Raw genomic sequence first — 27436 nt, forward strand, 5'->3', positions numbered from 1 at the left:
TACATGGCTTGAATTAAAACTCTATGTTATTTAAAAACCTCAATTAAGGTTAAGTCTGAATGTTTTAATCCTTGACTACAGAGTCTTACTACCCACAGAAACTGCTGCAATGAGAAACACTAAGTGGGGGACTGGAGGTAAGAGGACTCAGAACACAAGTTTTCTTAGATGCCAATCTTATTCCCTCAAAGCCATATATTATTTTTTCAATAATGGCTTTTTTTTTGGTGGGTGGGGCTGAAAGGAAACTACATTTTATTGTGGTGCTCAGTACATTAGCTATTTACTCACAGATAAATCCATGTCTCCCAGTCTTTTTTGTTCCTGCTCAATAACAGATTCTAACACTTTATAGTAAAGCATCTCTGCAAAACGAAAATGTTTGCTGGCAATTTCTGCATAAATAATAAAAAACACAAAAATCACATGCAAAGAACATAAATATTGGGGAAAATGAGGATCCATCCCATTCCCTACAGCAGAATAAAATTTAAAAACCAACCCAACACTTCATATACATGCACTTCCTACAGTTGCTATTTCAATCATCCCTAAGATTCCTTAATTTCATCTTCATGGTAACACTGAAATTTTTCTAAAATTGTGAAATGAAGTTTGCACATAAAAACTGCAATAGCATTCCATCAAGATTCACACTTTTTTTTTTTTTTTTTTGTATTTTGAATAGAGCAGCTCTATGCTAAGACATATGTAATTGGTTTATTATTCCACTCCTACTTGGTATTCATACTTCATGACATCAAACAACTCCAATGGGTCTGGGCATGTAACAACTATTATATTCTGTCCTCGTTCTTATCATTTTGAAGAATCACTATAGTTCTATACTGAAAATCCAGCCTACAAATGAAAACCAAAGATTTTTTTAAAGTGCCAGAAGTCCAACATAATAAAGATTATCAGTCTAAAATTTCTCTCTTATTGAGAATGGCCCAGAAATCAGTTGGTTGACAGAAAAATTGGACATCCATATTCTGGCCCTCAGTCTAAAGTCAAATTTTTTCTTCATATTTCTGACTCGGTTTCCAAGAAAGGAATGCATGTAGTTAAAGTTCAAAGATGAGAGCAATATAGATAATATTAAGCCTTACCTTTAGCACAATTACTGATATCCTCATCTGGCTGGGAATGCTGAGAATATATTTCATACATTTCTTTCAATCTGTTGGCTATAGCCTGGGTTGGATCTCTGGAACATGTCCTAAAAAAATAAGAAGAAATTATCTGAGTTAAAGGTTTTGTCAAGTCACAAAGTGATAAACTATTTACAACTCTGTAATTTCAGAGTAATTTTAACCTGTAAATATAAAATACTTCAAATAGAAACTATACACTTCCCTTTTAATCCAGGAGATCCCATAATTCCTTATCAAAGGTGTTAGTATTACCATTTGAATGAAAAAATATTTCTTTCATGGAGCTGTACCTTTTACTGCAGTTAAGTTTAGGAACTTTGACCAGTGCCTATTTGATGTGCATGACCCACCTAGCCTACACATCTGCAATCACTGATGACAAACAAAACTGCCCTCAACTGTTTCCCTAGAGGGCAGTACAACTCTTATTAAGAACTCCTAGAAAAAAACAGAATGAAGGGGTATATGATCTATACTACAACAAACTTATATAAATCATTATTGGCATTCTACATTTTTTCCTCTAAAATGAAGTTTATTTCATTGATTTTTTTTTTTTTACTAGAAAGGCAATATATGTTCAATGCAGAAGCATAATACAGATGATCACCATGTGGGCTTCTGTAACAACTATGTCTTTATCTCGATCATAAACATAAATATTCTCTATAAAAATGCAGCAAGTTTAGAAAATTATAAAGGAAATATAATCAATTATAATCCTGGTAGAGATGGCTACTGAATATCATATGCAAGCAGAATTTTATTTATGAACATACACAGAGGTTACAAAAACAGGACCCTTTGGTTTTACCTAGTAGCTACTGGCAATATTTAACTCCACTAATGGTTATTTAAGATTAAAGAAGCTGCTACTCCTGGTTAGAGACTGTAAAGAGATCTGGAAGACATAACAGTTAAGACAGGCTTCTAAAATGTATTTATAAAATGCTTCTGAATTCTAGGTAAACAAGGTCCATCTGAGAAATATGACTTAGGAAGAGGCCATACAGACAAACCCTGTTGGGTGTCAATCACAATCAAGTTTATGAATAAAGTAGACTTCATGAAAATGTACAGGAAAATTAGTCAGCCTTGGTATTTAATGAGTCTAGCTATGAGTGGGAAATTATTTTATGTTTATACAGAGCTTTCTTACACCACATCACCAGAAATCAAATTGGCTCCTATAGAGTCTACATCATTAAATCATAAATTTTTAGGAACAGGAGCAGTCTTGGAGGTAATTTTGTCAAATAAATTTGCCAAAAATTATGCACAGGTAATGAAATTCAGTCTATTGTGTTTTTCACTAATGCTCCCTGATATTCCTACTAGTATCAGACAGATCAAAGGAACTAAAGGTAGTTGACTTCCTTCTCAGGCTAAGGGTGTTTTATAAAACTTAGAAAGTTACAGTGGTTTTACATTGGTTATGAATCTAACTGGCTATCTTTTCAAATCTGACCAACCCTTCAGAAATTTGCTCAGGTCCAATCCTCTTCCTGAAGCCCTTTGACAAACACCCATCTTTACAGATCCCCTGCTTCCCTGAAATCTTAAGAGAGAACAACTGGTAATAGATAGTTTGGTGCTTTATTCTACACTGTCTAGTGTTATTAGTTACTATCTCCTGAACTATGTTAAAAAATAATCGAGAGCTATGGACTGAATGTTTGTGTTGCCCCCCTCCTTACCCCCTGCCCCAAATTTATATGTTGAAATCTAATCCCCAATGTGATGGTGTATGGAGGTGGGGCATTTGGGAGGGATTAGGTCATGAGGGTGGAGTCCTCATGAATGGAATTACAGCCCTTATAAAGGAGACCCTAAGAGCTCCTTTGCCTCCTTCTGCTACATGAGGACACAGCAAAAGACAGCTATCTATGAACCAGGAAGCAGTCCTCACCAGACACTGAATCCGTTAGCACCCTGATCTTGGACTTCCAGCCTCTAGAACTGTGAGAAATTTATTTCTGTTGTTTATAAGCAGTCTACCATATTCTGTTATAGCAGCCCAAGAAGACTAAGATACTGAGAAAAAAAGGGTCATTTTCTATTCATACGTTTTATATTGCTATGTCCTCTAAGGACTAACAACAGAACTGAGCATGCAATTGATATAAAATTATCAATGGGTGAATTAAGGCACAAAGGGTGAAAAATTAAAATAGAAAATTGGAAAATAGTCAACAACCAAATCTTAGAAGACAAGAATGGCTCAAACTAACCTTAGAATCTGTTCCAGTTTCTCACTTGGTGCATTCCTGAGGCCTGTGAGCATGGTGTGGAGACGACTCAAGCTATGTGTAGCTGTAGAAACTGGAGTCACACAAGGGCTGTTACCCTTAATGTACCTCACACCAGTAAGTGGGGTAGAGATCCTAAGTGCTTTAGACTAAAGAGGAGGAAGAAGAACATTATTTTAGGTCAAAAAGACCTAAACTACTTTCAATTACTTCATGAATGGGAATTTCAAGCTAATCAGAACTTTATATTATCAATAAATATTAGTGATTTCTGTCATTATTCTTGGAATTTAAACGTTACACCACCAAGAGCCACGACTATCCATGTGAAATTGTGTGAAAGGACAATCTGCACTTTAGACAACTAAGAAGTTTGTCTCTTAAAAGTTAAATGTTTATGGGAATTCCCTGGCAGTCCAGTGGTTAGGACTCCACACTTTCACTGCTGAGGGCCCAGGTTCAATCCCTGGTCAGGGAACTAAGATCCCACCAACCACTCCGTGTGGCACAGCCAAAAAAAAAAGTAAAAATAAAAAAAAAGGTTAAATGTTTAAGATAAGGCATAGTTCCCTATTATTCATCCTTCAAAACTTAAGCTTGGGGCTTCCCTGGTGGCACAGTGGTTGAGAGTCCGCGTGCCGATGCAGGGGACACAGGTTCGTGCCCCCGTACGGGAAGATCCCACATGCCATGGAGCAGCTGGGCCCATGAGCCATGGCCGCTGAGCCTGCGCGTCCGGAGCCTGTGCTCTGCAACGGGAGAGGCCACAACAGTGAGAGGCCCGTGTACCACAAAAAAACAAAAACTTGAGCTTGAAGGCAAACATAAGCCTGAAAATATTAAGGCTATCTCTGACAAACAGAATTTCACCGTTCCCATCTACTGCTATTTTTGTAATTACTCAAAGATTGACAAAGGAAAGCTGAGAATAAATCTGGCCCAAATGAAATCCATGATTTAACAAAAGCTCATCTAAATAATCAAATTTGGACTGTCCTGGTGGCGCAGTGGTTAAGAATCCACCTGCCAATGCAGGGGACATGGGTTCAAGCCCTGGTCCGTGAAGATCCCACATGTCGTGGAGCAACTAAGCCCGTGCGCCACAACTACTGAGCCTGCGCTCTAGAGCCTGTAAGCCACAACTACTGAGCCCATGTGCCACAACTACTGAAGCCCACGTGCCTAGAGCCCATGCTCCACAACAAGAGAAGCCACCACAATGAGAAGCCCACACAATGCAACAAAGGGTAGCCCCAGCTCGCCGCAACTAGAGAAAGCCCATGCGCAGCAACAAAGACCCAACACAGCCAAAAATAAATAAATAAAATAAATTTATTAAAAAATAATCAAATTTGCTTCACAGGAGGATAAAACAAACATTCTTAGATGCAGAATACAACCTGATACAGAACAGCCTTCTTCAGTCTTCTTGCCCTTCTTTACCTTTAGTTACTAGAACCTATCACAGTTCTTCCCCCCAAAGCAGACAGATCTTCAGAGAAATAAGTTTAAGTGAAATTCTTGAACACAAATATGAAAAAGATATAGCTTAACGTCAAGAATTTAAGCATGAATACATAGGCTATAAATTTAAGAAAACTGAAATCGTATCAAGTATCTTTTCCGACCACAACGCTACAAGACTAGATATCAATTACAGGAAAAAAACTGTAAAAAATACAAACACATGGAGGCTAAACAATACACTACTTAATATCCAAGAGATCACTGAAGAAATCAAAGAGGAAATCAAAAAATACCTAGAAACAAGTGACAATGAAAACACGACGGCCCAAAACCTATGGGATGCAGCAAAAGCAGTTCTAAGAGGGAAGTTTATAGCAATACAATCCTACCTTAAGAAACAAGAAACATCTCAAATAAACAACATAACCTTGCACCTAAAGCAATTAGAGAAAGAAGAACAAAAAAACCCCAAAGTTAGCAGAAGGAAAGAAATCATAAAGATCAGATCAGAAATAAATGAAAAAGAAATGAAGGAAACGATAGCAAAGATCAATAAAATTAAAAGCTGGTTCTTTGAGAAGATAAACAAAATTGATAAACCATTAGCCAGACTCATCAAGAAAAAAAGAGAGAAGACTCAAATCAATAGAATTAGAAGTGAAAAAGGAGAAGTAACAACTGACACTGCTGAAATACAAAGGATCATGAGAGATTACTACAAGCAACTATATGCCAAAAAAATGGACAACGTGGGGGCTTCCCTGGTGGTGCAGTGGTTGAGAGTCCACCTGCCAATGCAGGGGACATGGGTTCGTGCCCCAGTCGGGGAGGATCCCACATGCCACGGAGCGGCTGGGCCTGTGAGCCATGGCCGCTGAGCCTGTGCGTCTGGAGGCTGTGCTCCGCAACGGGAGAGGCCACAACAGTGAGAAGCCTGCGTACCGCAAAAAAAAAAGGACAACCTGGAGAAATGGACAAATTCTTAGAAATGCACAACCTTCCGAGACTGAACCAGGAAGAAATAGAAAATATGAACAGACCAATCACAAGCACTGAAATTGAAACTGTGATTAAACATCTTCCAACAAACAAAAGCCCAAGACCAGATGACTTTACAGGCAAATTCTATCATTTAGAGAAGAGCTAACACCCATCCTTCTCAAACTCTTCCAAAATATAGCAGAGGGAGGAACACTCCCAAACTCATTCTACGAGGCCACCATCACCCTAATACCAAAACCAGACAAAGATGTCACAAAGAAAGAAAACTACAGGCCAATAACACTGATGAACATAGATGTAAAAATCCTCAACAAAATACTAGCAAACAGAATCCAACAGCACATTAAAAGGATCATACACCATGATCAAGTGGGGTTTATCCCAGGAATACAAGGAGTCTTCAATATACGCAAATCAATCAATGTGATACACCATATTAACAAACTGAAGGAGAAAAACTATATGAACATCTCAATAAATGCAGAGAAAGCATTCAACAAAATTCAACACCCATTTATGATAAAAACCCTCCAGAAAGCAGGCATAGAGGGAACTTTCCTCAACATAATAAAGGCCATATACGACAAACCCTCAGCCAACATCGTCCTCAATGATGAAAAACTGAAACCATTTCCACTAAGATCAGGAACAAGACAAGTTTGCCCACTCTCACCACTCTTATCCAACATAGTTTTGGAAGTTTTAGTCACAGCAATCAGAGAAGAAAAGGAAATAAAAGGAATCCAAATCGGAAAAGAAGAAGTAAAACTGTCGCTGTTTGCAGATGACATGATACTATACATAGAGAATCCTAAAGATGCTACCAAAAAACTACTAAAGCTAATCAATGAATTTGGTAAAGTAGCAGGATAGAAAATTAATGCACAGAAATCTCTGGCATTCCTATACACTAATGATGAAAAATCTGAAAGTGAAATCAAGAAAACACTCCCATGTACCATTGCAACAAAACAAATAAAATATCTAGGAATAAACCTACCTAAGGAGACAAGAGGCCTGCATGCAGAAAATTATAAGACACTGATGAAAGAAATTAAAGATGATACAAATAGATGGAGAGATGTACCATGTTCTTGGATTGGAAGAATCACCACTGTGAAAATGACTATACTACCCAAAGCAATCTACAGATTCAGTGCAATCCCTATGAATCTACCAATGGCATTTTCACAGAACTAGAACAAAAAATTTCACAATTTGTATGGAAACACAGAAGACCCCGAATAACCAAAGCAATCTTGAGAAAGAAAAATGGAGCTGGAGGAATCAGGGTCCCTGACTTCAGACTATACTACAAAGCTACAGTAATCAAGACAGTATGGTACTGGCACAAAAACAGAAAGATAGATCAATGGAACAGGAGAGAAAGCCCAGAGATAAACCCACGCACATATGGTCACCTTATCTTTGATAAAGGAGGCAGGAATGTACAGTGGAGAAAGGACAGCCTCTTCAATAAGTGGTGCTGGGAAAACTGGACAGGTACATATAAAGGTATGAGATTAGTATACTCCCTAACACCATACACAAAAATAAGCTCAAAATGGATTAAAGACCTAAATGTAAGGCCAGAAACTATCAAACTCTTAGAGGAAAACATAGGCAGAACACTCTATGACATAAATCACAGCAAGATCCTTTCTGACCCACCTCCTAGAGAAATGGAAAACAAAAATAAACAAATGGGACCTAATGAAACTTAAAAGCTTTTGCATAGCAAAGGAAACCATAAACAAGATGAAAAGAAAACCCTCAGAATGGGAGAAAATATTTGCAAATGAAGCAACTGACAAATGACTAATCTCCAAAATGTACAAGCAGCTCATGCAGCTCAATATCAGAAAAACAAATAACCCAATCCAAAATTAGGCAGAAGACCATATAGACATTTCTCCAAAGAAGATATACAGATTGCCAACAAACACATAAAAGAATGCTCAACATGATTAATTATTAGAGAAATGCAAGTCAAAACTACAATGAGATATCATCTTACACCGGACAGAATGGCCACCATCAAAAAATCTACAAACAATAAATGCTAGAGAGAGTGTGGAGAAAAGGGAACCCTCTTGCACTGTTGGTGGGAATATAAATTGATACAGCCACTATGAAGAACAGTATGGAGGTTCCTTAAAAAAGTAAAAATAGAACTACTGTATGACCCAGCAATCCCACTACTGGGCATATACTCTGAGAAAACCATAATTCAAAAAGAGTCATGAACCAAAATGTTCATTGCAGCTCTATTTACAATAGCCAGGACATGGAAGCAACCTACGTGTCCATTAACAGATGAATGGATAAAGAAGATGTGGCACATATATAGAATGGAATATTACTCAGCCATAAAAAGAAACAAAATTGAGTTATTTGTAGTGTGGTGGATGGACCTGGAGTCTGTCATACAGAGTGGCAGTCAGAAAGAGAAAAACAAATACCGTACGCTAACACATATATATGGAATATGAAAAAAAAAAAGAAAATGGTCATGAAGAACCTAGGGGCAAGACAGGAATAAAGACACAGACCTACTAGAGAATGGACTTGAGGATATGGGGAGGGGGAAGGGTAAGCTGTGACAAAGTGAGAGAATGGCATGGACATATATTTACTACCAAACGTAAAATAGATAGCTAGTGGGAAGCAGCCGCATTGCACACGGAGATCTGCTCGGTGCTTTGTGACCACCTAGAGGGGTGGGATAGGGAGGGTTGGAGGGAGGGAGATGCAAGAGGGAAGAGATATGGGGACATATGTATACATATAATTGATTCACTTTGTTATACAGCAGAAACTAACACACCATTGTAAAGCAATTATACTCCAATAAAGATGTTAAAAAAATACATAGGCTAATAAAATATCTTTTCTAATTTTTCCAACAAACTCTGAAAGGTTAAGATAGCTAAAGAGTTTTTTACTATTCAAGATAGACTATATTTCCCTATGTATTAAATGTGCTTATTCTAGAGATAGTTGTAAAAACACCCAGCAAAATTTTTACCTGGCAACAGAACTATTCAAGTTTCATAAGATACAGAAAAACACAGTAATTCGCCATACAGAAATAAATCTATATGTGTCTTCTCTGTGAGTTAAACAAGAGTAGAGCCAAGACTTTCACTTTGTTTCAAAGAAATTAATTCTGTAATTTTTTTTAGGTCAATAAGATGATCTACGTAGATTAACTACATTCAGAAACTTTCTCCCTATATTTAACAGCTTTTCTTACAGCCACCTTCTTCCCTGTTTATGAACCAGTGCATTGCTGGGAGGAGAAGCAACAGCAGCCAGCAGCATCTCACCACGTGGCCCACAGGTAGCAGCACTTCCACAAAGGAAATGACATACGACAACCACAAACAACTTCCTGCCTGTAGTCCTCAAGGTCAGCATGGGGCTTCTTGGTAGCCCTGTTTAAGTTCTTAGTTTAAAGCTTCCTGTGCATTCTGATCAAGAAGAGTCTCTCTTTAACTTCTTAGACCTCTTTTATTGTCTATCAACTCATACTACTAGGTAACCTCTCTTAATTCCATGGCTTTAAAAGCCATCCATATCCTAATGACACTATATATATCCTAAGGGTATATATATATATATATATACAGCCCTTACTTTTGCTGTGAGCTCTAGTCTTGTATCTCTAAATGGCCTATTTAACTCCTCTACTAGAATATTTAAAAGACATCTCACCCTTAACGTGCTCATAACTCTAATTCTTGATTTTTTCCCCGCTAGACTTGTTCTTTCCCCTCAATAAACGTAAATAGTAAATATTTATGGAATGCCTACAAGCACTGAATACAACACTGGTCATAGACCTCATAAAGCTTATATTCTAATGCAGGGAGACAGATAATAAACAATCCATCTATCCTTCCTTCCTTTCTTCCTCTCTCCCTCTCTTCCTCCCTTTCTCTCCTTCTCTCTCTCTTTCTATGTATTTATTATCTTGAGACAAACAATTCTTTATTTCTACCTACCTACCTACCAACCATCAGACACTGATAAATACTAACAGGAACACTAATGGCAAAGTAAGGGGGAAAGCAAGTCCTGAGGTAGGGGAGGATGCTAGTGGTTATTATTTTATACAGTAGTCAGGTTATCAGAGATCTGAAGGAAGCGAGGAAGTAAACCACATGAGCATCTTGAAGAAACATGCTCTAGGCTGAGAAAACAGCAACAGCAAAGGCTTTGAGTTGGGAGTATGCTTGGCATATCTGAAGAATGAAAAAGGAGGTTAATGTGGCATGAGTGGAAAGGGTGAGGAGGAAAGTGGTGGGAGATGAATTCAGAGAGGTAGCACAGCTAGATCACTGAAGACTTTTTAGGCATTTGTAAGGACTTTAGCTTTTATACCATTCACCCAACTGGAGTCATCACTGTTTTCTTTTTTTTCACACCCTAGATCCAAGCCATCAGTAAATTCCAGGATATTCATAGCTGTTTTGTTCACTGACATAGCCCCAGTGTCCAGGACACAATCTGACATACAGCATACCTTGAGAATATTCGTTGAATGAGAAAGCAAACCAGTCTTAAGTCTGGTCTTACAGGTGAGTTACCCCTTGGAATTAGCTACACTGCCTCTGGAAGCACCTGTCAGAAGGTGCTTATTTTCTGTTGTATGAACACCACACAACAGAAGGGAAACTCCTAGTCGCCATCATCCTAAGTGTCTGCATGAAATATACACATGATCCTGAAACTCAGTTTAACAGAACTTTCTTGAAGACTACAGATTCTCAGTTTCTCTAGTCTCTTAGATGAAGGTACCAATTTGGGTCAATCAACATTTTCTAAACACTTACTATGTTCAATATGGGCTGTATATTACTGGCCCATCTTCTCAAAACCAACAATCATCAGCATGATACATTCATTTACATTTATATTAAATTCTTTTTCCCAGATCTAACCAAAAATTTTGAAAGTCAAGGTTGACAAAATTTAAAACAGTAAACATACAGATAACTTTTTTTTTTGGTCCTCAAAAGTGTTTTTTTTTCTTTTGTTTTGTTTTGTTTTTTGCGGTACACGGGCCTCTCACTGTTGTGGCCTCTCCCGTTGTGGAGCACAGGCTCTGGACGCGCAGGCTTGGCGGCCATGGCTCACGGGCCCAGCCGCTCCGCGGCACGTGGGACCTTCCCGGACCGGGGCACGAGCCCATGTCCCCTGCATCGGCAGGCAGGCTCTCAACCACTGCGCCACCAGGGAAGCCCCAAAAGTGTTTTTTGTTTGTTTGTTTGTTTTGTTTTACATCTTTATTGGAGTATAATTGCTTTACAATGGTGTGTTAGTTTCTGCTTTATAACAAAGTGAATCAGTTATACATATACATATGTTCCCATATCTCTTCCCTCTTGCGTCTCCCTCCCTCCCACTCTCCCTATCCCACCCCTCTACGTGGTCAAAAAGCACCGAGCTGATCTCCCTGTGCCATGCGGCTGCTTCCCACCAGCTATCTATTTTATGTTTGGTAGTGTATATATGTCCATGCCACTCTCTCACTTTGTCACAGCTCACCCTTCCCCCTCCCCATATCCTCAAGTCCATTCCCTAGTAGGTCTGTGTCTTTATTCCTGTCCTACCCCTAGGCTCTTCATGACATTTTTTTTTCTTAAATTCCATATCTATGTGTTAGCATACGGTATTTGTCTTTCTCTTTCTGACTTACTTCACTTTGTATGACAGACTCTAGGTCCATCCACCTCATTACAAATAGCTCAATTTCGTTTCTTTTTATGGCTGAGTAATATTCCACTGTATATATGTGCCACATCTTCTTTATCCATTCATCCGATGATGGACACTTAGGTTGTTTCCATCTCCTGGGAGATAACTTTTTCAATTAAGATAAGTAGGATGTGAATTTTCTTTTTCACACTGGAAGCAAGTAAAACGCATCTACACACACAATTACCAAAATAAAATAGAACCTCTGGCATGTCTGCTCCTGTATTTCCACTCTTCTGGCATGGCTCAACTCACCTTGTCAAAGTGCTGCTGCAAGATGCTTTTCATCTGCACCCTTTCAGCAGTCTCTGTTCCTGAACCAGTATTCAAACACCTTGAGAGGGTCCCAATTTCCTCTTCAGCATCCTCTCCAAGAAAAATCCGCTCATCTAAATTCCCAACAGATAAAACATACTCCTCATAGGCCTTATTGATGGCTTTACTATAGGGGAAAAAAAATAGGCAAAATGTATACTCACGGAACTGCCATTTCAGTTGTTTTAGGCTACTTGTTTCATTTTTTTCATTTACTAAAAATTCTAATAATTTTGTAAAAGTTAAGTTTTAGTGGGATCACTGTTAATTATAAAAACTGAGGAGTATAAAATGCACGCTTGCTCCATTATGCTCATGCATTGTACAGTAAGTATATTTTGGTGACAGTATTTCAGGATGGGTATCCTGTACCAAGCTGCCTGGTAGGTACAGCTTCTGGTGAGAAGCCTAATTATCTTTCTTAGCTGCTCCAGGCAAGTTTGAAGACCTAAGTACTTCCACATCATCATTCTTCCCCTGTGTAGTTCCAAAAGAATTTCTTTATTTCAAAAATCACGATCCAAAAGCTTAACTATTAAAGCTTTAAAGAACGGCCATACAGTTTTCAATAAATCTAAAACATGTGCTTCGAGTAATAGTTGACAGAATTTTTTACTGCATCCCTATATTCTGCCACAAGACATATTCTAAATTTCCAGGACACAAACAATAAAAACATGAAACTCGGGCTTCCTTGGTGGCACAGTTGTTAAGAATCCGCCTGCCAATGCAGGGGACACGGGTTCGAGCCCTGGTCCGGGAGGATCCCACATGCCGCGGAGCAAGTAGGCCCGTGAGCCGCAGCTGCTGAGCCTGAGCTCTGGAGCCCGTGAGCCACGGCTGCTGAGGCCTGCGCGCCTAGAGCCCATGCTCCGCAACAAGAGAAGCCACCACAATGGGAAGCCTGCACACCACAATGAAGACCATCCCCTGCTCGGCACAACCGCGCGCAGCAATGAAGACCCAGCGCAGCCAAAATAAATAAATTAAATAAATTAAAAAAAAACAAAAAAACATGAAACTCTGAGGTTTCCTCGGTACATAATTTAAAACATTAAAGTACGTTTATAACAGAAGTACTCACAAACTCTCTCCAAAATTCCCAGGTTCTAGAAAACCAGTAAGATTTTCTTCTTTTCCCTTAAGGAGCTATGATGAAAGAAAAGATCCTTAAGTCATCGTATTAAATCAAGTCTTTGCCCAGAAGATATTTTCAAATTACTTCTTTACTACTTACAAACCTTTTTTTCATAAAGTTTCCTAATATAGGGTTTCCAGAAATGTTCCTTTATTCCCTTTGCTTCCAAAACTAGGCCGTCATGTAAGGAACAGAGTTTCTCAATGACACAAGGTGGGTCGGAAGAAGGTTTAGAATCCTTAGCGTGAAAATCTTCAGATAGACCTGTGATGGGTAAAATCATAGAGATAGCAGGTAGCATTCCATAAACCAAACTGTAATAAACTAAACTATAAATAATAGAGAGTCTAATCAGCACTTGAGTTAGCATATGAGTGTACAGGAAATAGTGTAAGGGCCTAATTTGACTCTATTTAAATATACTTCAAAAATAGCAAATAGAGGTAAAGCGTATCACTGCTCAAAAGATTTCAGTTATTCAGTTATCTACCTGGAGATGGTTAAAAAAGAAAAACTAAAAAAATAATTTAGTATATTGCTATAAGATCTAAAAACCAGAAAAATAAAATTTTGCCAATAAGCGTTACATTCAAATAAAAAATAGCACTTTGAAAAAAATTACTGTTCAAAGTACACACTCTTTATATACTTTGATTTAATTATATTATATGTATTTATCATGTTAATTTACAGCCCTTGTTCTAGATTCAATGCAAGAGAAATAAAGAAGAGGGGATAAAATGAAGGGAAGCAGCTATATAGAAATATAAAAGGGAGTTAGGAAAGAAATAAAAGAAAGGACAGAATACAGAGAACATTAAACTTACCAAACCAGAAGCAACTGAAGTAATTAACTCCACTGACTTTAAAAATCTACCTTGAGATTCAGACAAGCTGAAATTCTAATTGTAACCACCCCACAACTAACAATCACTCAGAATCCTACCAAGTTATTATTCAAATAGCAGCAGCATTATATAATAGCTCAATAAATACTTTTTTTTTTTTTTGTGGTACGCGGGCCTCTCACTGTTGTGGCCTCTCCCGTTGAGGAGCGCAGGCTCAGTGGCCATGGCTCACGGGCCCAGCCGCTCCGCGACACGCGGGATCCTCCCGGACCCGGGCACGAACCCGCGTTCCCTGCATCGGCAGGCGGACTCCTAACCACTGCGCCACCAGGGAAGCCCAATAAATACTTTTTAATATTTGCTTTATACATAATTGGTCTCTTACTGTATATCATTCATAGAAATTATATACCTTAAAGCCTACTAAATGGATAGCCAAAATAACTATCATTTCCAAACACCTTTTAGTTTAGAGTTGAAAATTCATTTTACTTATTTTAGAACCATAGCTACTCCTCTTCTATAGAAAAGATCTGAAATGGAGATTCTTTCAATAAATCTGCTTTGACCTCCTCCTGTGTGTCAGCCATGAAACTTGCCAATGTAGAAAACCACCGTCAGCTCTAATGTCATCTTCGCTACTCCAGGTTTTTAAATTCCTTCTTCTTGTTGAATATATATTTCAGAAACTTCTAAAGTTGTCATCTAAGACTTTAAACTTTGTGATATTTGCAATTTCTTTTTCCATAAATATTTTTACAGAGAGCTCAACTCCTAGTTGTAAGTACTCTGTTGATGAAGCTTTGAAAAGCATTTATGTTCTCTGATGCTAGGAAAGCTATAGTATGTGTACAACTCCCAACAGTAAACATAATGTAGAAATGTGAGTTGTCTGATAGTCTTTGATTTACAAACTTACCTTTAAAATTAGGGTTCACAAGTTCTTTACGATTGGAACATTGAAGGGCATTTCCATAAACTAAGTCCAAAGCACACAGCAGAAGATGATAAGAATTAACCAGATCATCACTAATCATGGGGAAATTACCTACAGGATTATAAACAATTATAGAGTTAAATTTGCATCAACTTCACAATATTTTTAAAATAATTTCTTCCTTTAGTTAAAATGACATTATACAACAGTGTACAAAGCTGACTCAAGAGCTACAGAAAGTGTTTTGGCAAATTCACAGTTTGAAATATTAAACTCTTAGAAATTTATTAAACTAGATAGATAAGAGTAAGACTAAGAAGCCCGCCGGCCACAACTAAGACCTGGCACAACCAAATAAATAAATTTTAAAAATAAGTATTTTTAAAAAAAGAGTTTAAGAAAAACCAAAACTTTACTATAAATGCCATTCATTAATATTCATTAAATAAGCATTTATTAAATGCCTAATAGCTGATCAAAATTTTATCATAATTGGTTTTTCTTTTGAAAATTCTGAACACAAACAACTTCATAAATTATCTCAAGCTGTTAAGAAATTGTTTGGTATGAAAATATTTTTCTGTCAAGAAAACTGGTAGAAATGCTTAGATGGGAAAAGCTGAAAAAATGATTAATGTAATTATTTTTTCATGTATGTATTTTAAAAAGACCAGAAACTATAATCAGACTCCTAACAGTAATATTTTAAATACTTTTTGATGTAGTAATACAAGCTCATATAAATTAATGCAACAGGACCACAATAAAAGATATTTCAGTTCTAGAGCTAGTATCCCGGGAATAATTGTTGATGCTTGGTAACAAAAAAACAAACCAAAACCTAAACCTAAAGAAACATGTCATTTCTGTAGTTCTGGTTTAACTCTAACATTGAAAAGAGTTTTTATAGGCAGTTAAAACAGTTTTATTATTCTTAGAAATTAAGGAATATTTCTAGATTTTTTTTTGTATCTTTAAGCATTAAACACTGCATATATATGCTTCATATTGATTTTACACTCTTATAACATCAGATGAATTCAACTTAAACAGCTAACATACATCTGAAGAATTATTTCTAAACCTTGACATTTTCACACTAAATGACTACCCAAATGCATACACACACACACTCACACTACTCTGTTTCAGGCTGTTTTCTCTCCTTTCCTCTAAAGAAAGTTACCACTTACCTCAGCATAGCAGGATAAGCAATTCTTTTTTTTTTTTAATAGATGGAAATATTTCAACAAATCAATTTAAATGGATTAAAGAGAAAAAATAGTTTTCTGCTGCCAAAAAGACAAATGATAATTAATAGGCTAAACTTTGCATTGATATAACCAAACTAACTTGCATGGTTTCACAAAAAAGATGCTTAATATTAAAATATACTCAATTCCTCAGATGTAAAACAGGAAGTGGTACCTACCAGTTTCAAGCTACAAAGCCCTACACACTGACAAGCCTAAACTTGTCGCTGGTGTTGTACCTGCCACGGAAGGAAATAACTGGCAGCACAGTGACTTCTAACAAAAATCTGAAATGCCCCTAAAGATCAGAACCTAAACTCCAGGACTCTCCCATCATGACATACTCTACATTTCAAATCCTGACTTTAGAAATAAATCTCACTTCGTGAGATATTTTATCTTTCAATCAACAAAGATAATCTGACTGAAGACTTGGGATAACATGTAAAACAGGAAGTGGCACCTAACAGTCTTCAGTCCACAAAGCCCTTCATGACAACAAGCCCAAACTTGTCACTCGTGTGTACTTGCCATTGGAAGTCAACAAAGATAACAGGCAAAAGTTAGCTTGTTTATCAGGAATGAGATAATCTGGGATGCCCACTGTTGCAGACAAAGTCATGAAAAAGGTGTCTATAAGAGTACACCATCCCCCAAATAACTAAATCAAGAACTGAATAAAACCAACTAACCTACTCTATTGGAAAAGATCCTAGTGAATCATAAACGATCATAGTGCTGGATCGTGGGTAGACAAAGGCTCTTTAGACCAAATAATTATATCGGAATTAATAACAGTAAGGTAAAACTCAAACACTGAGTTAATTGTAGAGACAAAAGCTATGCCACCCCAGTTGATCAAGTGAGACCAAAACCTAAATAAATACACTTCTCTTCCAATAATTTATATAGTACCAAATACTTACCTCCAAGTATACATATGTCATAAGACATAAAACAGATATAAATCCTAGAAGTCAGATATACCTGCCCACAATCTACTGTCAAGACTAATATCATAACACCAGCCACAGTAAGCCAAGTGGTAGCAAATGTTCCAACCATCATGAAAACAGTTTATATGCTCTTATTAAGCCTTTCTAAATTTCATGCCACTGATCACACCACCTTCATCTCTGCTAAAGAAACATCCAGTGTGATGGAAAGCAAAAATAACCAAGAGCTCATTTTTGACAAAAGAAAGATTTTTCTTTTCAATAAAGCATGCAACTCAGTGAAGGAAGGATAAGTTCTAACCTAACTAGCTAGAAAGGACCAGCTACAATCAGACAAATTGAACTGACACCAAGGGACACATCCCTGCTAGAGGGCCTACACATGCAGCATGAAACCAAGAGCTAGGAGATGTGGATTCAAATCCTAGCTCTGTTTCTAGCAGCTAGTTTCTGGGCCTCAGTTACTGACTCTTTAAATAAGTTGGACAAATGGATCTAATAATGAGAACCTCTTATATTTATGAAATACCTGCCAGCTCTAATAATTCTTTGATTTTAACTTTGCATTTTATTGGGATATCTTAATGGCAAAGGCATTCTATATAATCTATAGAAAAAGCTGTGTAACTGTACTTTCTGCTCTTCTATATATTAGTAAGAATCATTTCTACATAGAAATACAGAGAGGTAAGAACCTGCTGTATAGCACAGGGAACTCCACTTCGCTGTACAGTAGAAACTAACACAACATTGTAAAACAACTATACCTCAATTAAAAAAAAAAAAAGACACTATGCCTAGGAATAAGCTGCATAAATTTTACACATATTTTATATTTCATTTCAATAAACTTACTGATAGTCAATTCATTCCTGATTAAAAAAATACAGAGAGGACAATAATAAGAATAAAAATGTATTTCACTAAATGCAGACCTTGGACAGGTTAAGTGAGAAGAGGAGGTAGAGAAAATAAGTTGTATCTAAAGGTATTTGATCAAGCATATTTATCTGAACAAGATGTAAAAAGTAATCTGAACTACTCTGAAAACGATCAGTCCCACTCAATTAAATAAGACATGTCTCGTGAAAAATACAGCCCAAGATATAAGCACAGACACACTAATGTGTTTCAGTCCATAATTCAGAGATAATGTGCTTTGGAAAAAATGTGTAAGAACAAAACGAAGGATTTTCCATTTAATGAAGGAAGTTTGGGATACTGTAAAGAATTTCAAAAGACTCTTATGAAAAGGCAATACTTAAAAAAGAACCTGGGACTAAAAGCCTTGAGAAATTTTTCAGTGAGAATCTTTTCCTGATACACATTATAGGTTGACAATAGTAGTACCTGAACTTTTAAATAAACTAATATTTAAATAAATATCACTCTTTCCTTACCTTTTGCATATATAAAAAGCACCCAACAAAAATGGAAAACTTCAGACACGGTACAGGGCTGTCGCCTTTGGGGGAGAAAAAAGTCATGAGATAACAGAAGAATCAGAAAAAGACATGACAAATGACTGTAAACTAGGTGAGAAACAAAACCCACAGTTAGAGGGAGTGACAGCAGATTCATTTCACATGGAAAATGTGCAAGAAGTTCTGCTCCAACCAAATACTGGTAAGGGAATAGCTGGGAGCAAGGGAAAGCACTCATCTTAGAAGAAAACTCTGAAGAGGTGTAAAAGCTTTTGCAGGTCAAGATAAGTAAGGTAGAAAATAAAACGAGTAACAATAGTTCTTCTGATGACATCAGCAAGGCTAATGCTGCTTTAAGACCCATGTATGCAGGCAGATATTCCTCCAACTTTTTTTCCCCTCCACCATAGTTGATGAAATGTAAACCCTCCCTCCCTAAAGACATTCCAGATTATATATCGAGTCACAAATGGATTTTTTTTTTTTTTTGGCTGTGCTGCATGGCATGCGGGATCTTACCCCGACCAGGGACCGAACCCGTGCCCCCTGCAGTGGGAGCTCGGAGTCTTAACCAATGGACCGCCAGGGAAGTCCCACAAAAGGACTTTTTAATGTAAATTCGGGGCTCCCCATAATTCCTTATATTTCTATCATTAGGAGTACCTGTTGCAGGGAGGAGGAAGGGGGAAAATAAAAGTGTACCTGTTATATTTGCTAAGATGTCTGCTACAGGGAGTTTCAGACCTGTTTTAAACTTGGCTTTTCTACCAAATCCTCTGCCAATGTTTAGGTAAGACATCTGTTGGCTCCATATCCCAACAGCCTTATTCTACCAAGGTGCTTTGAAGAGAAGAATCTGAAGACTGGGGTTTAGTTCCCGCACTGTCATTAGCTAAGTACACTTGCTCTCCATGTGCCTTAGTCTCTCCATCTGCTAAAAGATCATTCTACTTGGGTATAATACTGTATTTCATTCACCAGTCGATGGCAAGGATTAAACGTCATTGCCCTGCTTTAAAAAGTAGCCTCCCCACCATAGGCATGTGATAAACTACCTAGTTTTGATACCTAGCAAGATAAAAGTCAAACATTTTAGAAGCCATTCTAACTTACAGTTATAAGAAAAATAAGTCCTAGCGATGTAATGTACAACATAAATATAATTAACACTGCTGTATGCTATATATGAAAGTTAAGAGAATAAATCTTAAGAGTTGTGATCATAAAGAAAAATTTTTTTTCTATTTAGTTTTGTATTTCTAAGTGAGATGATGGCTGTTCACTAAACTTACTGTGGTCATCATTTCATGATGTATGTAAGTCAGATCATTATGCTGTACACCTTAAATTTATATAGTGCTGCATGTTAATTATACCACAATAAAACTGGAAGAAAAAAACAACACTCAAGCCACTCCAAAAACTGGCTCTAGAACTCTAGAACAAACTTAACCTGCTTAGCCAAATTTCCTCCTGCTTTGCTGCTTCGGTGTCTTCATTCTTCATCCTCTGCATAGAAGGCTACCTGTATCTCCAAATTCACCTATCAAAATCCTACCCATCCTTCCAGTCCTATTTCTGCCTACTCCATGGAACCTTACCTAACTGTCTTATACAGAGTGGCTTATTTTTGCCCCCAAAGTCCTACATTTCTATTATCTTTTGCACTTATACATGCCTCTCCCTGACTATACTTACTGTAAGCTCTCAAAAGACAGTGACTCTGGGTTTTGGTTTTTTTTTTGTTTTTTTTTTTAACATTTGTATCCTACATACAGTAAGCTCTCAATAAATACTCAGTGAGAAATTTTCAAAGACCAGTGTGTGAGATGCAATACTGAGTCGTGGTGAAATACACGGGTTCTGCAGGCAGACTACTTAAGTTTCAATAAGAGCTCCACACTTACTGTGTGACCTTGGCCAAATTACTTAACCTCTCAAAGGCTTGTTTCCCCCCACGTGTAACAACAGTATCAACCTCATAAAGCCATCGTAATGATTAACTGAAGTAATACATGCTTAAGTCTTAGAAGAGTCCCTGCCCCATAATAAATACTCAGTAAATGGTATACATTACTATTACTAATATTAGCCAAAAGTACTAATAAAAAGTATACAGGGTGATATAGATGTAAAATTTTTAGGTAAACTTATTAGAATTTTCTGAATTAGAATTAAGTAGTCCATACACCCTAATAAATATCAAAGCAAATACAATCTGAAATCATTTTTACAACACTTCAGAGAAAGAAGATATTCTATATCTTCCTATAAATGATCATATCAGCCTCACTTAGACTCAGAAACAAGCTTCTATCCAAACTTTAGAATACTTAATTATAAATAGACAATTCCCTAAAACTGCAAGCAAACTAGACCAGCTGCTTCCGTATCAGTGGGGTCAAGTATATAAAAATGAACATCGTTTTATTTTTTAAAGCTGCTCACTTACTGTAAACATCCTTCACAGTTTGGGAACATTTTTATATTGAAAGAGAAGCAAACATTATTCATTCAATTACAATAACTTCTTTTCCCCTACTTTTCTTGTCAACATTTTTCTAGTTCTATTTTAAGAACAAATTTTCATTTCTACTTTATGAAAAAAACTTTTGTGATAAAAGTAGAGAATTTGTATCCCATAATTGCCCTTATCTACCAGGAAAGATGGAAAACGTCGAGCCAGAATAAGTTTACAGATTTGCACACATAGTCAGAAGCAGAATTTCATAATAGTTTCAGTTTTCAGTTCCACTATTCTCCCCCAATCCAGTTTCTCTACTTTTCACAGGTTGTAAACATCAAAATACATAGAGAAGCCTTTTCAGGGGGATTTTTTTACTATTCACTTTGACATAAAAGTCAAATAAAGAAATAGTCTATATGTATTATAATATGTAGAAAATAATAGAAATAGTCAATATCATCGATAATAGAAAATTAAGTAGTCATATTCTACACCCAAGATTGCTAACTGGTGAGAGTATCTAAGGTCTGATTTTTGCATTTTCGGTTGCTTAAATGAACAGGGAAAGTTTATAGAAACAGAGATTTCACACATTTTGCAACGTGAAAGAAGCCAAACTCTTCAGAGCTAACATACAATGAAAAGCAAGAAATTATTATTGGAAAGAAAGATTACTTATGAAATCACATTTGTTTCTTAAGACCAGCAAAATAAACTGAGGGACACAAACTAAGGGATCAAAACTGTAGTACAGACAAATGTGTATTCCTGCTTAACAAATATAAAAACATACCGCTGTTTTCTTCCTCTTTGTTGACGAGGCTGCTCCTCTTGAGGATATTTAAAAATGTCCTGAAAAATGGGTTCATATTTCTTAAAGATTACAGCAGAAACAGTGAAGTTTCTTTCTAATCTCTCAGTCCGTTCTCTGAACTGTGCGGGTAGGTTTGCCATGTCTTCCCATTTCTTCATCTTGTGAAAAAATTCAATTAAGCTGATATTAAAAATAAAAAATGAGATTTTTTTTTGTAATTAACACAGGGTAAAATATACAAATTAGATAATTAAAAGTAATTGAAATTAACTCATTAAATTATATTACTTTTAGACAGTGATATAAAATCACAACTCATGCCTCTCTGGCTAATCTCACAGATTGGTTTATTTCTCTCATCTTCCAAATCTAATTCCCCTAATCTCTTTTCCTGAGATTACCTAAAAGTTTAAAAGAAATATGAAATACATATCAATACAAAAGAAGTGGAAAATAAGTAGTTAACCAGAGAACATAACCAACATTCATGTAACAATTGCCAGATTTAACAAATATAAACATATCAAATACATTTTGCCATGTTTGCTTCAGATTCTACAGAAACAGCCAGTTCCCTTTGGACTCTTCTTCCCCAAAGATAAGCACCACTGTATAGTCTGAGTCTTCCCATCCGAGTTTTTACACTTACTGTGTGATTATATATGTACCCATAAACAGTTTAGTAGTATCTTTTGTATGTGTGGTTTTAAATTTTTATATAAATGGTATCATACTGTAAGTAGCATTCTACAACTTGTTTTTTCATTCAATATGTTTATGAGATTAATGTTGCTACGTGTAGATCTAATTTTTAATTGCTAAAAATATTCCTTCATATGAACTACCATGTCTTGCGTTCATTCCCCAACCAATGGAAAGTGAGGTTTCTAATTTTTCACTATAACAAAAATGCTGTAATGAATACATTTCTGTACTTGTACGCTGAAGTTTCTTTAAGAACTACCCTGAGAAGCAGAATTGCTGAGTCAGAGAATATGCATCTTCAACTTTACTAGATACTGCCAAATTTCCCACTAGAGTGACTGTGCCAATTTATACTCTCTCCAATGTACACCAGCAATACAGAGTTCCTATTTCCCTACATAATGACCAAACTTGGTATCGTGAGACTCCAAATTTCCCCAATCTGATGAGAATGAAATATTACCTTATTTTTACTTCCAACTTCCTTGATTACTTGTGAGACTGAACATCTTTACCTACATGTATTAGCTATGTGAGTTTAGGCCTTTGTGAAATCATATACTTTTCCCATTTTTTAGTAGCTATTTGTCAATTATTTAACTATTTGTTAGTAGTCCTTTATGTAATTCTGGATACTAATCTTTTGTTACACTGTAAATATCTTTTCCCAATCTGCTCTTTCTTTTTAATTCATTTAGTCCATTGCTGCAGAGAAGTAAATAATCTGAACCCATAGGTAAAAATTTAAAAACAAAAATTGAGCTTTCGAATTGGAAATAAAACTGAAGTCTGAGATATTACTTGCATTAAAATATTAGGTAAGCTTAGTTTACTAGAGTTTATAATGATGATTCCATAATTTGACCTTTGCTTCTAAAGTCCCTTGTCTGTCATTTAACTGGATGAGTCTGACTCCACTTTTCTTCTTTGTAATGATTATACTTTGCACCTTATTTAAGCCCACTTCTGCAGGTTTACAGCCCAGGTGTTCAACTCTTTACACGCTGCCTCTTGTTCTTAGGCCTAAATATAACTCAGGATGGAGTTCAAGGTTAATAAATAGACTCCAGCTAAAAGATTACATTTGTTGTTATTTTAATAGTAAGTGATTTTTTTTTAAACCACTAGGTCCATAAATTTTGACAGTGGCACTTCCTCCAAAATGCCAAACATCCTTTTTCCACCAATCTTTAATAAGCCAAGAGAAAATTAACCCAAACGGCACAAATAATAAATGTAATCAATTCAATTACACAACAGATAGAAAAAGCAATTTCTGCCTCCTCTTTAGATACAAGTCCAGTACATGTAGTTCTCAGTTTAATACCATATAATATTTAGTTTTTCAATTTAGAGTATCTTTACTTAGAGTTCTCCCAATAGTACACAATGATAAGTCATTGTGTAATATTAACCTAGTAGGAATGAAAATGTAATTGATTATCTTAATGTAATTAAATGTAATGATAACCTAATAGTAAACGCTTCATACAAGTACCAAATACGTTAAAATTTAATTATTTTTCACCAAAGAAATAAAATATAATGGACACTAACTTAGATGTGGTAAAGAAAAACCATGACCTAACTTCTAAATTTAGCACTCCATAGGTACAAATGCTTGGAAAATGATAAAGAGAAATTCCTACTGTCACTATGCGTTTATCTTAGTCACACTCTACAAACTCTGACATAGTTACCTCTGCTCTGAACATCTCAGGATTCTAGTTAAAGATACATAGTTTCCTTCAACTGTCCCTTTGCTTACAGTTGGCACAGATTTTCTGCAAGCCACATATAAGGCACATGCTAACCAATGAAGATCATTTCCCTGTAAAATAAAAGAAAATTGATTTTTAGCTAATGAACTATGTATATTTCAGTATGAAAAACTCGTTTAAATTCAAAGTGTTATTTATATGTTTGTGGGAAATTGCATTTTCAGTGATGTCCCTGTCCCAAATGCTCTTCGTATAATGTGACACTGACATTCTTCCACGGAGAGGTTGAAGTCTGTGTTCTCTCACTTTGAATTGTCTCAACCAGTACCACAGGTGAAAGTGATGCTATGTAACTTTCAAGATCATAAAAGGCAATACAATTCCACCTGGTGCTCTCTCTCAGGACATACACCGTGGAAGTCCCAGCATGGGAGTAGATCACCTTGGGCAAATTACTTAACAATTGTAGAGGCTCAATTTTCTTACCTGAGGACTGTGAGAATTGAGAAAATACAAGAAATCAAAAGATAAAATTCTATAACCACTATTCTATGTTAAATATCATACGAGCTTTATTTTCCAGGGTACACTTCCACGAGACTGACACCCGACATTATTTTACAGCATACCTGACTACTAGTTCCACAAGGGCAGGGATTTTATGTTTTGTGCCTTGCTCTATCCCCAGCACCTACGTAACAGTGTCTGGCCATGAACAGGTGATCAAAAAATATCTGGGAAATGAATGAACATCATTCACTTACTGGGTAAACTGAGCTAAGAATCTGAGATCGAAGTCTTTAAAAAACTGAGAAATCAAACAGTTATTTTTAAAAATAATTTACTAACCATCTATTATTTGTCACTTGCTTATATAACCCTGGGCTTCACACAACTTAACCACTGTGAGTTGAAATAATGCTTTTTCTATCGAATTTACAGGGTTATCCTGAGGGTAAAATAAGAGCTTATTTGGAGGCACTTATGCCCATCACCAAAAAAGAGTCCTTCTCTTTGTCTGCCTACAGGAACCACTAGGAAAGAAACAAGAACATGGCCTATTCAGCCAGATCACCAAAGCATGTGAAAGACCTTTGTAAACTCCAAAGCGCTATCCATATGAGTGCTTCATGTTCCAGAAACTCGACGTTACCTTATTTAACCATCAGAACAGCTTTGTAAGGTAGGTACAAATATCTCAAAGTAACATACCACAAAATTGAGTTTGGAATGGTTAAGTAAATTGCCCAAAGTCACCTAGGTCTGTCAGGTTCCAAAGCCAGTATATTACTAGCTTCCCCCCCAACCCCGCCCTGCTGCAGATGTAAAAATGGGAATAAGGAACTGAATTAAAATTCTATTAATGCAAGAATAAAAAAATAATAACCTTAGTGAGTGCCACACAGGCAAAAACACCCTCTTATAGTTAAATAACACCTCGGTTAGGCCTTCCCATTCTAAGCCTATTTGCCCTACTCTTTCCACAAACTATTCAACAACTTAAAATCGTATGGCCTGCAGTTTAAATACCACTCACACAGGCAGTCAAACAGCGGATAAACAATGCAGACTTCCGTGTCACTTCCCATTGGCCCATAAAGGGGAGGTGCCTACAGGGTTGAGCCTCACTGGCTAGAATGGCCATTTTCTCCGCTGCAAGCCCCGTCGGAAGAAAGGGACAAAACATGCCTAGATCGCAGCGACTATAAGAGTCCTGGGCAATGTCTGGAGAGACCAATAGGTCCTCAAGGTCGTCGCAGTCCTGACTTCCTAGAGACAAATGCGTGTCTATATCCAGGCGGGCAGAAAGCCCGTTTCATTTGCGCAGGGGAAAGATTCGTCTTTGTTCACACATACATAAACACAGCTCGAAACGTAACGCTTTTACTCAAACGGAGGCAATGGCCTGGACAAAGGCAATTTGGTACAGTTCAAAAAGAACTGAAGAAGCCCGGAAACGCAGGCGCTAACATCGGGTTAATTTCAGAGCTAATGCAGGCAAGCCCCCGCCCCACCCCACCCCCTTCTGCGTACGGTCTTGACAACTACACCTGTTCATCCTGCCAACAAGGTGCTTGTTTTTGTAATCGGACCGCAGCACGACCTCAGCCTCGCGGTGCTACTTTAGGGCAAGGGCTGTTCCCGCTTCGGAACCGGAGGGGGAAGAGCAGCGAGACAGAGTTCACTTTCAGGGCCGCTACAGAGCTTTTCAAAAGCCAGGTTTCCAGGACGAAGGTTCGCAAAGAGGATTCCCTCCCCGCTCCAGGCTGGGGACCCAGAGAGCCGGGGCCGGCAGGGGCGGAGGGGTCCCCCCTACCCCCCAACCGCGGGGCGCCCGAGCCGGGGAGACAAGGGGCCCCATTCCCGGAGGCGGGGCGGGACCACTAGGCCCGGAAAGCCGCTGGTCTCCTCCCCCCGGGCGCACCTCCAGCGTGTAGCTCTCGCTCATGCTCCTGTAGCTGTCCCAGGCCTCGGCCCGAGCCGCCTCGTCCATGTTCAGGCGGCTGCACAGCTCGTCGAACCGCTGTTGGGTCTGAGGGGCCGGCGACCGGGCCGACTGCGCTGCGTCCTCCGCCTCGGCATCCTCCTCCTCCTCTTCATCTGAGGCCGCCGCCGCCGGAAGAGGAGGAGGGGGCGGCGGCGGCGATTGGTTGCCTCCCGACGGCATAGCGCACACCTGGGCGGCGGGGCCTCAGGTGAGCCGAGGGCCTGGGCCCCCAGCCATTCAAACCGCGAAGCGCCCGCCAGTCGGCCGACTGATTGCCGACTGCGCCGCGGCCAACGGCGCTGCGCCACACATCGGTGCCCGTAGTTCCGAGCACGGGTTGATGGGAAATGTAGTCCAGGCCGGGGGCCCACGGGGATCAAAACTCATATGTAGAAAAATCATCTCGCGTCGTCTCCCTCGGGTGGAAATAAAAGCGACTTCTCTCCGTTTCAAGTACCTCCTCATCGGGAGACCATTCAGCAGGGCTGTACTGAAGAGAAAACATCCAAGAAACGTTGACATGTGAAGGTTTAGTGTCCAAAGTGTCCCCAGAAATAACACTCATCACCTGCGTGTCCTTATCTAAAAAATAAAGATAATAGAAAGGGCCTGTCTGCCTAAATTCAAATTTCGGCGTCATTCCTAATTCTAGTTCTTTCCTATGTTTTAATTTTATTTGCGACTTTCAAATAATTATTGGATTTTTTTTTAAAGTAGTAATTCTTTTTTTCC

The 27436-nt window shown here is 37.7% G+C and overlaps 1 protein-coding gene across 4 annotated transcripts in view; it reads right to left on the minus strand.

The window, feature by feature from the left end:
* RBL2 (RB transcriptional corepressor like 2) overlaps nucleotides 1-27025 on the minus strand; it is a 45126-nt gene extending 18101 nt beyond the window's left edge. For all 4 annotated transcript variants that reach the window (XR_013825262.1, XM_079907098.1, XM_079907097.1 and 1 more), the window contains exons 1-11: nucleotides 26642-27025; nucleotides 24196-24326; nucleotides 21770-21970; nucleotides 18486-18550; nucleotides 14859-14987; nucleotides 13195-13355; nucleotides 13038-13102; nucleotides 11894-12080; nucleotides 3389-3555; nucleotides 1113-1222; nucleotides 292-395 (exon numbers count right to left, since the gene is read on the minus strand). Coding sequence is in view for 3 of the 4 variants with exons in the window: in XM_079907098.1 (XP_079763224.1) it covers nucleotides 292-395; nucleotides 1113-1222; nucleotides 3389-3555; nucleotides 11894-12080; nucleotides 13038-13102; nucleotides 13195-13355; nucleotides 14859-14987; nucleotides 18486-18550; nucleotides 21770-21970; nucleotides 24196-24326; nucleotides 26642-26884 (1563 nt within the window). In the remaining variant the exon portion in view is untranslated. The remainder of the gene's footprint in view (nucleotides 1-291; nucleotides 396-1112; nucleotides 1223-3388; nucleotides 3556-11893; nucleotides 12081-13037; nucleotides 13103-13194; nucleotides 13356-14858; nucleotides 14988-18485; nucleotides 18551-21769; nucleotides 21971-24195; nucleotides 24327-26641) is intronic.
* Nucleotides 27026-27436: the final 411 nt, after the last annotated feature.

This window comes from Stenella coeruleoalba (assembly GCF_951394435.1).
Source record: "Stenella coeruleoalba genome assembly, chromosome: 20".
Classification (NCBI taxonomy): Eukaryota; Metazoa; Chordata; class Mammalia; order Artiodactyla; family Delphinidae; genus Stenella; species Stenella coeruleoalba.